Here is a 15,252-nt window from a genome sequence, read left to right as displayed (position 1 = left end):
CCCTGGGAAGAGACCCCCCCCCCGTGGAGCTCCAGCCGCTGACCCTGCACGGGCGTGGCCTGGCACCCCAATAAAAGAGCCTCTGCCCCCCCCCTCCATCTTCCCTCGGAAGCCCCTCGGAGAGGAGAGCCCGGCCTCCGCTCTGCTTCCCATTCGGGATGAGGGAGGGGGAGGAGGAGGGGGGGGGGGTTTCTTGGGAGGCTGATGTCACCAGGGAGGCTCCTGATTGGAGGGCCCGAAGAGAAGCTGCAGTGGGGAGGGCTGTAGAAACAGCGAGTGTGGAATGTGTGTGTGTGTGTGTGTGAGGGGGGATTAAGGTGGACATTGGTGGGCAGCTGGCTTCTTGCCTTGAGGGCTACCCGGCTGCTTTGGCTCAGCTGCAGAGGGTCAAGGGGAAATGCCACCACGGCCAGGAAGAGGGAGCGCTGGGGGGGGGCCCTTGGGACTTGGCAACGCCAGAGCCCCCCCCCTCGCCCACCTGATCCCAGGCCTGGAAGCCAATGGCGGGGAAAGGTGGACACGGGGGCAGGAGGAACCTCTGGAGGTGCATTTTAAACAATCCAAATGGAGAAGTGGCCTCTGGACGTTTGGAGCATTCCTCCCCAGGGGACCCCAAGGCAAGGAAAGGCTTAGGGGTTGCCCCCCCAAAGCTGCCTTCATCACAAGGTGCCATGGAAGTGCTGTGTGTGCGTGTGTGAGGACAGACTTGCATTGGGCCGCTCTGCTCGGCTCCAGGAGCAACGGGCACGGCAGGCCAGACCAGAGGTCAGCCTGGAGGCCTGGGGCAGCCCGGCTTGGAGGGGCTTGGAGGGACCTTTCGGGCCGGTGCTCCTGCAGAGAACTGGGCGACTGGCGCTCCATGGGTGGGACTCCCTTCCCAGCCCGAAGTCCGGCACTGAGGCTCAGCCGGCCACGCTATGCTTGCCTTGACCAACCGGCCACCTGCTCTTCCCTCGGCCACCCAATGGCCGCTCCAGCCCGGAGAAAGGACCCGGCAAGGTTTCGGCCCCATCAGAGGCGCGAAAACAGGACGCGGCTCCTTTAAGAGCTGTCAAGGGACACCACGCTGGATCGGTGGCCACGCCCCTTTGCTCTCGGGGGGCGGGTCAGGGCGCTTGACGGGCAGGGAATTTTCCACTCGGCTCCGCGTGGCCCCACCTCCCGCCTCCCACCGGCCCCGCCCCCCACTCGCGATTGGGCGGACGGCGGACGGCCCCGCCCCCACTGCGGTGTATGAAGGGGGCCGGCCGGTGGTCACGCCCCCTCGCGCCCCGACTCCGGCTGGGCTGCCCGCGCCTCCCGGGTCCCCTCGGCGGCCGGGACCGGTGGGCGGGCGAAGATGATCCTCTGCCCCCCCAGCGCGGACGCCCCCCGCCGCCCCCCCGGCCCCAGGCTGCAGGTAAGGGAGACCCCCCCCGCACGCCCGCACGCCCCCCTCCCCGCGGAAGCAGCGCCCCCTCGCCCGACCCCCGCCCAGCCCCCCCCGCGGCCCCCCCTCGCCGCCAGCCCGCCCCGCCGACCGAGCGACCCACCGAGCGGCCGGGCGCCCCCCTCCAGCGCTGCCAATCAAAGTTGTTTTTCTCATTCCGCTCTTGCGATTCGGCGGTCTTGCCGGCAGGGGGCGCTGCGTCTCGCCGGCTGCCGCATCTGGGACCGGCCGGGAGAGACAATGGACCGGGACCGCCGGCGCGGGGGGGGGGGGAGCGATTGGGTCCAGCTGTTGCCGCTCCGTGGACAGGCAGGCAGGGAGGGGGCGTGTTTCTCCCGCCGCTTCCTGCTTTGGGGAGGGGGCGAGCCTGGCTTCCCTGGCCTGCTTCGCCCCCCCCGGCCCTTGACCCCCCCCCCCGGCCCTTGCTTTTGCTGGGCGGCCTTTGTCTGCCTCCCCTGCAGCGCCGGAGCTCATCCCCCCACCCGACTCTAAACTGGGCCCATTGCAGCAGTGGGGAGCAGGCCATACCCCCCCTCCCCCTATTCCTGGGCTAGGACATTTAGGTCCCATGGAGAGCTCCGGGGTGGGGGGCAGGGGGCTTCTAAATGGTGGAGCCCCCTCCCCCACTCCTGCCCTCGGCTGCTGCTTGGGGAGGGGGCCGGGCCTCCCCTGCCTTTGCAGAGATGGCCAGGCCTGAGGCTGACCGGGGACCCCAGGCAGGTCTGGGGGAGGGGATGCTTCTGGGGGCTGCCCCCCTTTCCTGAGGCTGCTTTAATTCCAGCCCTGGGGCCTTCCTGGAAAGGCAGCGGGGTTGGCCCCCTCCCCCCAGCCAGTTGGGCCCTGGGGCAGCCCCTGCATCTCGGGGTCTGGACCTGGAGGGATCCTGGGGGCCCTTGAGGAGGCCACGCTGGGCCTGAGGGGAGGGGGGCTGGCTCTGCTCCTGCGTGGGCTGGGGGCTCTGGGCCTGCTAGAAAGATGGGGAGGGCGGCTGAAGCCTGGAAGGGGCCCTGCTCTCCTGGGGGGGGCACCTCTGCTCCCAGGAGCCCCCTGGTTTTTCCTGGTGGGGAAGAGGCTGGCCAGGGGGGAGGGGGCCCTGGGGGAGGGGGTCCAGCTGCATGTTTGGGAGCTGAGGAGACCTTGAAGACCAGCAAGGCTTCCTCTGGGTCCCTCTTGGGGGGGAGGGGGGCTTAAACAATCCCTATCCTGGCGGGGGGGATTTCGAAGGCAAAGGGGGCCGAAATCCAACTCTGCTCGGATTTTAAAACTCAGGTGGGGGGGGGGGGGCTGCGTGTCTCCCATCAAAGCAGGTCCAAGAACCTTGTGCAGTTCAGGTGCTGAAAGCGTGGGGGGGGGGGTTGCTGTCGCACAGGCATGAGTGCCGGCACCCATAATTTAATGCCTGGGGAGGGCGGAAATGGCCTCCCCACCTGAAACAGCCCAGTCCCCACACTCTGGTGGGCCTGTTTTTCGCCCTCTCCAGGCTCCAGAGGCAAAAACGCCCCCCCCCCCGTCCCCCTGGAGGCTCCCTGGAATGCAAAAAGCCCCCCCCCCGAGCCTCGGTGGGAGCCAAAATCAGCCGGCCGGCACACCCAGGCCCCTTGGAGCTGAGCTGGGGCAGCGGCTCGTGTGCCAGCAGATATGGCTCCGTGTGCCGCCTGGGGTGCCGGTGCCATCGGTTCCCCATCGCTGACCGAGTGCAATGCCTGAGTCTCCAGCTGCAGCTTCAGATGTGCCCCCCCCCCCCAATGATCTCCTGGCCAAGAATCTACCTGGGGAGAAAGGTGCAGCCCCGCCCTGCTCTGCCCAGCCAGGTGTTCCTTGCGGGCCCTTGGGGGGGGCAGGGGCTTTTGGTTCTGGGGGGGGACACTTTGTGAATGGCAGAAGCTGCTTCCAGCCCCCCCCCCGGCTGATGGCACAATGCCCCCTGTGCCCCCCCCCAGCGGAGCAAGATGAGTGCCAGCGAGAAGGAGAGGCCCGGGGGGCAGCTGCTCTTCGTCAAGGCCTTGGCCAGCAGGGGCCGGATCGAGGCCCTGGCCCAGCAGATGGGCTACCACCCGCACTACCTGGACAGCTTCCTCCGCACCCAGCATTATCTGCTGCACATGGACGGACCACTGCCCTTCGACTGCCGCCACTTCATCGCCATCATGGTGAGAGCGCCATATAGAGTGGGGGGGCATCCTGGGCAGGGGCTCTTTGCCCCCCCCGCATCCCCTCCTTGACCCGCTTGTCACTCAAGGGGGAAGAAGGGCAGCTGCTTGGTCAGTCCTTCTGGAGGGGAGAGAGGGGCCCTTGTCCCCTGTGGGACCCTGGAAGGGAACCCGCAGAGTCTTCACCCCCCTGGCCCCCAAAAGCAGAAGGGGAGGGTCCGATGGACGCTGTGCCAGGCAGGGATTGGGGGGTGGGAGGCAGATTTTCTGGGCGGGGCTCCTGACTCCCCCTCCACCCGCAGGCAGCCGCCCGGCATCGGTGCCGCTACCTGGTGAACCTCCACGTGCTGCAGTTCCTGCGGGTGGGCGGAGACCCCCTGTGGCTGAGGGGGCTGGACTGCATCCCCCCCAAACTCCGCCGGCTGAGCGAGATCAACAAGGTCCTGGCGCACCGGCCGTGGCTGGTCTGCAAAGAGCACATCGAGGTAGGAGGAGCCGGGAACCGAGGAGGGGCCATGCGGGGGGCGCGGCCTTGGATGCTGCTGGGGTCCCTGCGCCTGCAGCCCCTCCCCCTCGTGGTGCCGCTGACGAGTGGGAGGAGCCCAGGTGGCATCCCTCCCCCCCCGTCAACACCTGCGGAGTTGGTCAGTAAGGAGGGGGAATGCCAGAAGGTGTTTCTGCCCACTCGATTGCCTTCGTCCAGAAGCCCCCAGGGCAGTGCCCCCCCCCCCCCGCAGGAGCTCCTGGCCCCCATGGCCCATTGGGAGATGCAGTTGAGGGTTTTCCTGGGTGGAGGGGGGGACAGATGTGAGCCACTGCTGCTCCTGCCTGGCCGGGGCCACCCGGGGCCACTCACGCCTTGGAGGCGGCAGGATGATGGGAGCAAGGGGCTCTCGAGGTGGGGGGGTCACAGCTTCCTCTTTTCGCGTCCTCTGCCCCCGCAGAAGCTGCTGAAGATCAGTGAGCAGAGCTGGTCACTGGCTGAGCTGGTCCACGCCGTCGTGCTCCTGGCCCACTACCACGCTCTGGCCAGCTTCGCCTTCGGCTGCGGCTGTGAGCAGGACGTGGGGCTGGAGGGACGGGACCCCCTGAAGCGGGGCCTCCTGGGCAGCGTCTGCTTCTGCGACGTGGGCCACGGCTGCCGGCAGGAACTGCTGCCCCTGAACCGCAAGCGGGTGTGTGCCTCGGCTTCCTTTGGGGGTGGGGGGCAGGGTGCCAGGCCCAGCTGCAGGGCCCGGGAGGGGGGGCTAGCGGAGTGCCCTTTCTAGGCCTGGAGGAAGGACCCCCTCAGTCGCCTTCCTCCCCCTCTGCAGTCCTTGGATTCCTGCGTGGAGCTGGAGTCTCTTCGGGAGCGCGTCCCCCGGCTGCAGGTGGGCAGTGAGGCCCGGGAGGAACTGAGGCTGCCCACCCAGCGGGAAGAAGGTAAGGCCACCTGCCGGCCCCCCAGGAGGAGAGGCTGTGGAGGACGGATTCCCAGGGGCCCCCCAAGAGCAGCTGGGACACCCTCTCCCCTCCTGCCACCATTGCTGACGGGGCCTGTCTTCTAGGCTTCGATGGGGAATTCTTGGGGGCCGCAGACCTCTCCTGCTACGTCCTGGACCCCACCTTCGGCTACCAGGAGTTTGCCCAGTGCAACGAGGACCAGCCCCCGATCTTCCGCGTTCAGGTGGGAGGAGCTTGGCAGTGCCCGGGATCTGGGCTGTCCTTCAGGGTGGGTGGTGGGTGGAGGGCTGTTGGCCCCCTTTGGCATTCCCTCACCCGGGCCCCCTCTTTCTGATCCGGGCAGGATTATTCCTGGGAAGACCACGGCTTCTCGCTGGTGAATCGCTTGTACTCCGACATCGGACACCTGCTGGACGAAAAGTTCCGTACGGTGGACGGTCTTCTCAGCTGCTCGCTGGCCAAGCGGCAGGGCTGCGAGCACGCCACCTTCAAGCGGGGCATCTGGAACTATGTCCACTGCATGTTTGGCATCAGGTGGGCCTCCTCCCGTTCCGGGACCCTCTTGCTGGGGGCCAGAGCCGGGCAGCTGAAGCGTTCCGTAATTGGCCGGGTGACTTAATGGGGCACTTGGGCAGAATTGCCCCTCTTGGTCTTTGTAAACGTTTTGCTCTGGCCTTTTAAAAATTGGCCGGTCCCCCTGCCAACCGGCCTTGTTCAGGGTGAATCGGGCATCGCTGCCTGGGTGCTGAACGGCTTCCCTCTCCGGCTTCCAGATACGATGATTATGACTACGCGGAGGTCAACCGCCTCCTGGAACGGATCCTCAAGCTGTACATCAAAACCGTGACTTGCTCCCCGGAGAAGATGGACCCCCAGATGTTTGAGCGCTTCTGGAAGCAGTTCAAGCACAGTGAAAAGGTGGGCGGGGCCTGTGTGGAGCAGGGGGAGGAAGGAGGAAGTCCTGGCTGGGATGGGACCCTCAACCACCCGGTCAATTTCGATGCTGGGTGTGTGTGTGTGTGTGTGAAACAGGGGTCCTTTATGCCAGGATGCCTCGCGTGGCTCTCGTTGGTAGCACGGCTGGCTTGGAACCAGACCTGGACTGTGGAGGAAGATTACCCAGGGCGGCTGGGCTCTCCTCCTGCGCACCGATTGCACCATCGTGAAAGATTTTGGCCTGGTCATTTTTTAAAGCCACTCAAACGTGCACTGTGCTCCGCTACCACTCAGGAGTAGGTTCTAAAACCCCTTACTACTGGTTCGCGTGCGTGCTCACGGGTAGGTGGAGCCTGTCGCCACCATTAGAATTGGGTTCTGCTAGAACGGGAGCCGCCACTAGAACAGGTTCGTAGAATCGGGCCGAACTGGGTGCAACCCACCGCTGCACCCCCCGGGCCCCAATTGTGTGCTGGCCAGGGGTGTGCAGAAGCAAAACCCCAGATGGCGTCGCCGAGAGAATTGGCTTAGGAGCGTGGCAGGCCTGCCGGTTGCAGCAACGCAGACCCCCTTTCTATAGAGCCGGTCCGAACTGGTAGGAATCCACCGCTGGTGCTGCTGCTGTTTATTTTACAGGGCTGCCCTGCAGAGGTGGGCTGCTAAGGTGGACCGGTGCTCGCCCCCGTGGCTCTGAGTGCTGGCGGAGTCCAGTGCAATTCTGCTGCTGCACCTGGGCAGCCACGGGTGCACCTGCGTGTCCATGCATGATTTCGCGCCCTGCCCAGCTGCCGTAACAAAATTGCCCTGGACTCCACCAGCACTCAGAGCCACGGGGGCGAGCGCTCGTCACCCTTCCACCTCGGCTGCCCACCTCTGCTGCCCCGCCCGTCTTCCACTCATCAAAGCCAGAGGGTCTCAGGCGTCTTGAGGCCACGCTCAGTCTCCTCTTTGTTCCCGCAGGTCCACGTGAATCTGCTGATCCTGGAGGCCCGGCTGCAGGCAGAGCTGCTCTACGCCCTCCGTGCCATCACGCACTACATGGTCTCCTAGGCCACGGAGGCCACCTGGACTCGAGCCCGGCCGTGGGCCCTCCCCGTCTTGACTTGACACCTTCTCCTTTCCCTGGAAGATGTGAAACGCAGGGCTGGTGGTCCTCTACAGGCCACGGGGCGTCTGGTGGACAGGAGGGACGTGAGGGGTGGGAAGGACGCCCCCTCCTCTTCCTTTCCCAGTCCACTCCAGCAATGATGTTCCGTCTCCTCCATTACAGTATTGGGGAGGGGGCTCCCTCGTCTGGTGCCATTCCTGCTGCTCATGGAGTCCACCCCGCTGTCCTTGGAGGGCCAGGGAGGGGTCTGCCTTCCCTCCTGGAGGGAGGGGGCTTTCTGGAGGGAGGGGGGCTTTCTGCTGGCTTCCTCTTGTACTGGGAGGGGGGGTCCCCAGCACTTCTTCTAGTGACCGCTTCACCCAAAGGGTCCGCCCCTCCCCCCTCTGCCAGCACAGCTCTTATCCTGCCCCCCCTCATATCCAAAGCCCCCCCCTTGCTAAAGTGCTGCCCTCCCTCCTTCCTGGCTGCCTTCCATGCTGTGGCCCTTTGTTGACCCCCCCTCCTGCCCCTTCCGCTTCCCTGCCCCCCAGTGCAGATCCCCAGCCTGCCTGGGCTTTTCTCCTGTGGCTGCTCTGGGGGTCCGGCTTCTCTTCCTCCCTGGGGGGGGGAAGTTTGGGCGTTGGGTGGACCCTTGCTGACAGGACCAGGCTGGAGCAAGACTCTGCAACTGGTGGTGGGGGGGGGGGGTCGATAGCTAACAAAGGGGGAGGGGGGCTGGTGCAGGACATGTGGCAGCAGCTGACTTGTTTACTGTGTAAATGTTTTTTTGGGGGGGGGGGCTGGTGGGACCAAACCATTGTGTGGGGAAGAGAGAAAAGCCTATTTTTGCTATAAATATGAATGTTTGACAAAGTGCCTGGCCTGATTTCTTCTAGGGGGGGGGGGGCAAGTGTCTACTGGGGGCCCAGTAGCCCTTCGGGAGCTGCAGCAGAAACACACCCACCCCAGCACCTGATTGGGTCACAATGAACATCCCAAATGCCCTGTTGGTGTTCACTTTAAAATGCAGGACTCTGGAGTGGTTTAATTGGGGGGGGGGGTGTCTGAAGGCGGGGCCTCTCCTTCCCCCCCTTCACGTGATTCCTTCTTGCTCCTGCGTGGGGTGGAGGCTGCTTCTTCCCAGTGAGACTCAACCCTTCCTGGCAGCCCCAGAGGCTGAGTGTGGGCCGGCCCTCCAGAACCCCCTTTTCTTTGGGGAGGGCTTTCAGAGCTGCTCTGAAGCAGAGACTTGCTGGTGGGGGAGGGAGGTGGTGCTTTGTGGGCCTCCCACCACGGACCTCTGATGGAGCTGCTGCCCCAGGCCACTTTCTCTTCTGGGCAAGATTTGAGGAATGGGGGGCAGGGGAAGAGCCCCACTGACGAGCCTGGCCCCCCACCATTGAGGCATCTTGGCCCAGCCATTTCCCAGGAAAGGAGGGCTCCCCTTTTGCTGGGGGGTGAGCGAAGGGTCCCCATCGGAGGGAGGCTTTTCCACCGGTGGCGGCTGGCTATTGGGGCTCCCTTTGCGTGAAAGCGGCATTCCCTCCGCCCTGGCCAGACCCGCGGCCGCACACCCGCAGACGGCCGGGAAACGGAGTCCGAGTTGAGCGGAGTCCAGAGGGAGAGGGGAGAAAGCTGCCCTCCAAACTTTCGAAGCGCCCCGTGCAATCGCCTGGCAAAAGGAGCCACGAGCCGACCTTTGCGCTCCGCCGCCGCCCTCAACGCAGCCCCGACCGGGGTCTCCGCCCGCCCGGAGGCGTCCAGGGGAGGCGGGGCCGAGGGCCGGAGAAAGCGAAAGTCGCCAAAGGGGAAAGTTTGGGCCACGCAACCCGGGGAGGGGGGCGCAGTCGAGACAACCGCCGCCGCCAACCGCTTCTCTCGCCTCCTGCGGGGCTTCGGGACGTCCGATCCCCCCGGGACGGTTGTGGCGGGCGGCCTTTCTAGGGCTCGGGATCCGGAGCGGCTGCCCAGCGCCTGGAGCCCGCTTCCCGCTCGGCCAGCGGCCAGTCCGCCCGCTCGGAAAGTTGGAGGCGGACCCTTCCAGCCTCTCTTCCCGCCCTGCCTCCGGCCAGCGGGGCCCGGCCCTCGCCCGCCGCCTGCTCGACCCTCCCGGGGACGCCGAGCCCGGCCCCATGCGCCGCCGCCAGGGTAAGGGGCGCCGGGGGCGGGCGGGAGCTCATCCAGGGCTTCTCGGCGGGCGCTTTGGGGCGGCTGGGAGCCCCTCCGCCCTCCCTCGCAGGGGGCTCGGACCGGCCCTGCAGGCACTTTCGCCTCTTTTCCGGGGGCGGGGAGGGGGAAGCAGGAGTTCCGGAGGCGCCGAAGTTTCCCAGTCGGCAAGCGGAGCTTCGGGAGGGGGGCTGGGAGGGGCCCCTGGAGATCCCCACCTCCCAGGAGACGCCGCCGGGGTGGCCCCCCTTCCCCCGCCCCGCAGAGCCCCTGCCGGGCCTTTGTCCTCCGGAGGCAGGAAAGTTGGGCTTGGAGTTCTCAGACATTGCAGCTCTCGTCTGAAGGGCTCTTTAGCGCTGCCTCCAAGGGATGGGCCTGAAATAGACGCCACGGGGCTTTTGTGGGAGCCTCCTGGGCCCCCTGGGGAAGGGCATGGGGTGGGCCTCCCTCTGACCTTGTTGAGGGCTGCTCTTCAGAGTGGGGAGTCCCTGAGATGGGGGGGACCAAGTGGGGTGCAGGTACATAGCTCACCTTCTGGGGCTCAGCGTCCTCACCGGTGCAGAGAGGGGGCTGCCTGGGGGAAGGACACAAGGCGTGGAAGTCCAGCTGATGGGTAGGACCCGTAGGCCAAGTTGGCTCTTCTATGACTTATGGACTTCGACTCCCAGAATTCCTGAGCCAATCATGCCAGCTCAGGAATCCTGGGAGTTGAGGTCCACATGTCATAGAAGAACCAACTTGGGCTACCCTCAAAGGAGATTCCTTCCACGTGGAGAACCCTGCTGAGACAAACCTCCCATCACACACATCTTCAAACTTGGAAACTTTAAGAGTGGTCAACTTCAACTCCCAGCATCCTCCAGCCACCATTGCTAGCTGGAGAGTTCTGGGAGTTGAAGTCCACTAGTTCTAAAGTTGCCAAGTGTGGGGACCCCTGTGACCCATCCAGACCGGCCCCACCTAGCTGGGACTTCTGGAGCCCCAGAGTTGCCCCTTGAGGTTGGCAGGGCCGGTCTCTCCATGGGCCAAAAACGTCCTGGTCCTGGACTAGGTTGTGTGAATGGGCATCCTGGACTCTGACCCCGGATAGAAAACGTGCAGAGATGGGGAACGTTCCTTGGCCTGTGTGGAGTGGAGCCCCTGGTCATCCTGGGGGGGGGGGGTGTTGCTGGGTGCAGCCCCCACCAGGCCCCCCTCAGGCATTGCTCTTGCCTTGCAGACACCCAGCGCGCTGTGGCCATCCTGGGCCGCTATCAGGGGATTCTGCAGTGCCCGGCGGAGCAGCCCCTCCGCACCTCCATCCAGAAGGTCACCCGCCTGTTCCAGAGCGAACTTTTCCAGGCCCTGCTGGGTAAGGGGGGCTGGCCGGGCCCTTCCTGGGGTGGGGAACCTGGGCAGAGGGTCCCTTAGAGGGGGAGGGGGCGGATGGCCAGGCCTCCCCAGAGCTGCAGCCATCTCTCCAGAGGCCATTCTGCACCAGAGTCTTGCAGAGCCTTCTCTGGGGCTACGCTCCAGGTTTTCTGCAGAGCAGAGGTGCCTTTTAGCTCAGCAAGTGAGGCCCACCTGGCTCCCTCCACCTGTAGCCCTGCGGGGATGGTGGCTAGGCCACTCTTATAGATCCTGCGGAGGGGCTGCAGGCAGGAGGAGCAGCCTCTGGGACAGGCACTGGGGAGGGGCTGCTCTCCCTAGGGAGGGAGAAGGTGCATTGGGGAGGGGGGGGCACCAGTCTAGCTCACTGGCCAGGCCCCACCTAAGCATCTCCAAAACCCTGAGGCCTTCCCCCACGTCTGTGGCATATAATTCTTCTTATTCAAAAAGTGAACGACTCACGCAGAGGAATCCTAAAAGGCCATTATTGATTGATTGATTGATTGATTGATTGATTCGTTTGTCCATTCATTCAGTGGACTTTTATGCCACCCCTCTCCGAGGACTCAGGGCGGCTTACCACCTCACATAAACCAGGGGTAGGCAAAGTTGGCTCTTCTATGGCATGTGGACTTCAACTCCCAGAGTTCTTGAACTAGCACAATTGGCTCAGGAATTCTGGGAGTTGAAGTCCACAAGAGCCAGCTTTGCCTACCCCTGGCATAAACCATTAGCTTGGTTTAAACAAGGTTCCAATTGCCCCCAATAAAAATAAAATGGCCTCCCTCTGGGGTGGGGCCCCCACATTGGGAACCCCCAGTGTAGCTGGTCTGAAAAAGTTCCGGGGAAACCTGGTTGCGTCTCGCTCCTGGACGCAGCCTGCCTGAAAGGGGTTCCCGGGTGCTTAGAGGGTCCTTGGGAGGGGGGGTCAGCGGGGCAGGAGGGTCCTTTGAGCCAGCCTCTCAAGGTGGGGTGGGGCCTGTCTCCCAGACATCCAGGAGTGCTATGAGCTGAGTGTGTCCTGCGCTGGCCAGCAAGATGGAGCAGCCTGTCTGGGGTCTGGGGGCCCCCCCAAGAGCCCTGAGGCTGCTGACCCCGGTGGCCCAGAGGCCCAGCCCCTGCAGGTGAGAGCGAGCGGCCCCTCCCCTTCCCTCTTACCTCCCTCCTCCCTGCCCCTCCTTTGTGGCACTCAGCCTCACACTGGGGCCAAGCCCCAAACCTCCCTCTGGCCCTGAGGCAGCATGCCCGGCCCAGGCCTTTTGGCTGCTGAGCTGCGCAGAACCACACGGGGAGAACTTTCCTGCTGGTGTCCCTCCGATGAGGAAGCTCCAGGGGACCCCTGGCTTTTTTGCCTTTCTCCAGCCGGGCTCCCTGCTATCCCTGGGGGGCTCCCAGGCCCTGCAGCCCTTTCGTGGCCCAGCCCTGATTGGAGGGCACAGAGGGAGGCGGGTTCTCATTGGGTGCTAGAGTAGCTCCTCCCCACAGCCCCCCTTTCCCTTCCCTCTCCTCCTCCCGGCTTCCGAAAGTCCTGGGTGGGGAGGGGGGAGAGACTCCGGCCGGCCAGTTGCGGCAGGGCCCTGCCTGGCTGCTCCCCTTTGGCGCTGACCTTGAGGGCCCCCTTAACAAGCGGTGCTTTGACTGGCCGAGTCTGAAGAAATTAGTGCCTGGGATTCTCAGAGCTGAGTTTGTGGAAGGAGCCGCCCGGCCGTCCTCATGGCAACAGCGGAGGGAATTGGCAGGTGGAGGGAGGCTTCCGCCCGGTCAAGAGCTCAGGCGATTTGAGGAAAAGTAACTCCGGGAGGAAGGATTAGCAAATAGATGGTGGCTCTCGGGCACGGCTGGTCAGCACGAATCTTAGGCAAGTCTGCAAATAACCTTCCAGGCTTTGACAACCATCTCAGCCGCCGCCAGGCCAATTAGTGGAGTCGCAGGGGGTTTCGGCAAAAAGGGGATAGAAACCTAGAAGATTGACGGCAGAAAAAGTCCTCCTGGTCCATCTAGTCTGCCCTTATAATATTCCCTGTATTTGATCTTAGGATGGTTCTGGGTTTATCCCAGGCATGTTTAAATTCAGTGACTCTGGATTGACCAACCACGTCTGCTGGAAGTTTGTTCCACGCATCTACTACTCTTTCAGTCAAATAATATTTTCTCACATTGCTTCTGATCTTTCCCCCAACTGACCTCAGATTGTGCCCCCTTGTTCTTGGGTTCAGTTTCCTATTAGAAACACTTCCCTCCTGGACCTCATTTAACCCTTTAACATATTTAAACGTTTCGATCATGTCCCCCCTTTTCCTTCTGTCCTCCAGACTCTACAGATGGACTTCATGAAGTCTTTCCTGATCAGTTTTATGCTTAAGGACCCTCCCCCCCCACTTGGGTTTCCTGGGGAAGGGGGGGGTTTCAGCTGTTGCATCCAGGGCTCAGCTAGGGTGCCCAGCCCCCCGGGGGTCGAGTCCTCTGCAGCCTTTGCCCCCTTGCTCCTTCCACAATCCCAGCTCCGTCCAGGCCCCGCGAGGTCCTTTGCCTTTCAAAGTGGAGACCCCTCCTCTTCTTCTCTCTTCCCAGAGTCCATGGCTTATTCCAACCTTCCAGGGGCCCACGGCAGGGACAGAACCGGCGCCAGAGTTGGTGAGAGTGACCCAGAGCCAGGCTGAGCTGCCCGCACAGGTCTGCAGCCTGGTGGTGGTGGGTGTCCACAGCCTCTTGCCCAAGGTGAGGCTCTTGGTGCTGCGGAGAAGCAGCCAGGGGGGGGCAGGGATGGGAGTTGGGGGGGGGCTGACCAAGGGGAACAAGAAAGGTTCCCTGTGTTGGAGTCAAAGAGGAGCCAGCAGGAGAATTGTGGCTGTGTGTGTGTTTGTGTGTGTTTGTGTGTGGTGGGGGGAATCTAATTTCTCCTGGGAGTCCAGTTGTGTGCTTGAGAGCCCTGAGGGCAGCCAGCTTTTCTCTCCCCTTAAACCAGCAAGGGGGGGGGGGCTCCCTTCCTTCAAAGGAAAAACACTTAGGAAACAGAGCAAGCTCTGCCAAAGGGGGGGGGGCTGCCTTGTCTTGCGTGAAGGTTTCCACAGAGGGGGGCTGCTAAGGTGACCTATGCTAGCCCCCGCCCCCTGTGGCTCTGGGTGCTGGTGGTGTCCAGCGCAATTCTGCTACTGCACCTGGGCAGGTAGTGAAATCGTGCACAGACACCTGCGTGTCCATGTGCAATTTCTCTACCTGCCCAGGTGCAGTAGCAGGATTTTGCTGGACTCCGCCAGCCCCCAGAGCCACAGGGGTCAGCGCACGTCCCCGTTCCACCTTAGCAGCCCCCCTCTGGTTTCCACGCACCAACCACACTCCCAGAGTCTTTTGCCCAGCTGGGTCTGGAAGTCCGTCATGTCAGGATTTGGGGTGGGGGGGGTGACGAGGAATGGGGGGAGGGGTGTACCTCCATCCAGCTTCTGCCTCCAGATTGCCCCTTGCAAGCTCAGCTGTTACCGGGGAGGGTCCGGCAGCCTCCCGAGTGTCAAAGTGATATGGGGGGGGGCTTTCGGTGCTGTGGCCTCCTGAGGGGAAGGCCCGGGAGCTCTGGGCCACGAGCGCAGCCGGTTCCACGTGGGCTCCTTCTTCCTCTCCGGACCTCATCCTGTTGCTGCCTAGCAACCCAGCTGCTGCCTGTGTGGAGCCAGGGGGCTGCAGGGAGGGCAGAGGAGACCCTTGGGGGAGGGGTGGGGGCCCACGAGCAGCTCCAGCCTGCCCTTGCGGGGATCCAGCACCCAGAGGGGCGGCAGGGGCGGCCGGCTCTGTGTCCCTTGGAGAGGCGCTTCTGGGGAGAAGGGGCAGTGGGGGGCCTCCTGGCTTCCCCCCTTCTTCACCCCCAGCCCCAAGGATTCCCCCCCGCCCCCCCTTGTCCGAGTGTGCTCCCCTGCCCACTGTCCTTGCTCTGCCCATGGAGTGCAGCCACGTGCCCGGCCACCATTTCCAGTCCCAACAGTTCCTGGTCAAGGGCAGCTGCTGTGGGGGAGGGGGCAGAACCTAAGTGGGGAGGGGGGCTTTTAGCCCTGATTCAGTTCTTAGAGGAGGAAACCTGCAGTTTGGTTTGATTTGATCTGATGGTTTGTGCTGGAAGAGACCCCGTGGCCCCCACGCTCTGCGACGCCATGGCTTCCGAAATGAAGCTCTGCTGGCTGAAGCATCCTGGGAGTTGAAGTCCACAGGCCTCAAAGTTGCCAGGTTTGGGGACCCCCGGTAAAGGGGCAGAAAAATGCCCAGGCAATCTCTCCTCCCCGTGACGTCGATACGGTTGGCATCCCAGGGGCGCCCTGTTGGCTGTACATGCCCTCCGGCCACTTGGGCAGCACCAGGTTGGGAGGAAAGAATTGGCAAACGAGGCAAAACATTGGGGAGTTTTTGGAAAGCAGCCGAAAAGCCCGGAAATGGAATTTGGTGAGCCCTTCGCTGGGCCTTTAAGAAATCTCTGCTGCTAGGATTCCATCTTGCCCGCTGATTGGCTGGGAAGTGAGTGGGTGGGAGGGGGAGGGAACAGCCATTCAGAAATCTGTTGTATTCCCTTCCTTCTTTAAAGGGGACCCAGTGAGGCGGAGGGGGGGGGTTGAAGGGACAGCCTGCCTCCCCCCCCCCTCTGCTTCCCTAGACCTTGAGATCCAGAGGCCTGGAAGGAAAGTCCAGGGAGA

General features: G+C 63.6%; 2 protein-coding genes across 3 annotated transcripts in view; both read left to right on the top strand.

Moving 5' to 3' along the window:
* The first annotated feature begins 1,248 nt into the window (after positions 1-1,248).
* LOC139171646 (sestrin-1-like) lies at positions 1,249-7,918 on the top strand. Of its 2 annotated transcripts, none has more exons than XM_070760048.1 (9): positions 1,249-1,399; positions 3,370-3,579; positions 3,882-4,064; positions 4,524-4,754; positions 4,893-5,001; positions 5,127-5,245; positions 5,366-5,556; positions 5,796-5,940; positions 6,919-7,918. In XM_070760048.1, exons 1-9 carry the CDS (start codon positions 1,340-1,342, stop codon positions 7,006-7,008), a joined length of 1,338 nt encoding a protein of 445 aa, XP_070616149.1. In that variant the 5' UTR covers positions 1,249-1,339; the 3' UTR covers positions 7,009-7,918. The 2 variants fall into 2 exon arrangements, with proteins under 2 accessions (XP_070616149.1, XP_070616148.1); XM_070760047.1 differs by lacking the exon at positions 1,249-1,399 and adding an exon at positions 2,837-3,210.
* An 812-nt stretch (positions 7,919-8,730) lies between these two features.
* The window catches only part of DLG3 (discs large MAGUK scaffold protein 3), a 41,672-nt gene continuing 35,150 nt past the window's right edge, over positions 8,731-15,252 (top strand). Inside the window, exons 1-4 of the mRNA XM_070760155.1 lie at positions 8,731-9,193; positions 10,431-10,562; positions 11,570-11,703; positions 13,151-13,297. Of these exons, the coding sequence (XP_070616256.1) occupies positions 9,178-9,193; positions 10,431-10,562; positions 11,570-11,703; positions 13,151-13,297 (429 nt within the window). The 5' untranslated portion in view covers positions 8,731-9,177. The remainder of the gene's footprint in view (positions 9,194-10,430; positions 10,563-11,569; positions 11,704-13,150; positions 13,298-15,252) is intronic.

The sequence above is a fragment of the Erythrolamprus reginae genome, chromosome 8 (assembly GCF_031021105.1).
Source record: "Erythrolamprus reginae isolate rEryReg1 chromosome 8, rEryReg1.hap1, whole genome shotgun sequence".
Lineage (NCBI taxonomy): Eukaryota > Metazoa > Chordata > Lepidosauria > Squamata > Dipsadidae > Erythrolamprus > Erythrolamprus reginae.
The sequence above is the reverse complement of the archived record's forward strand: the minus strand, read 5'-3'. Positions and strand labels throughout refer to the sequence as shown.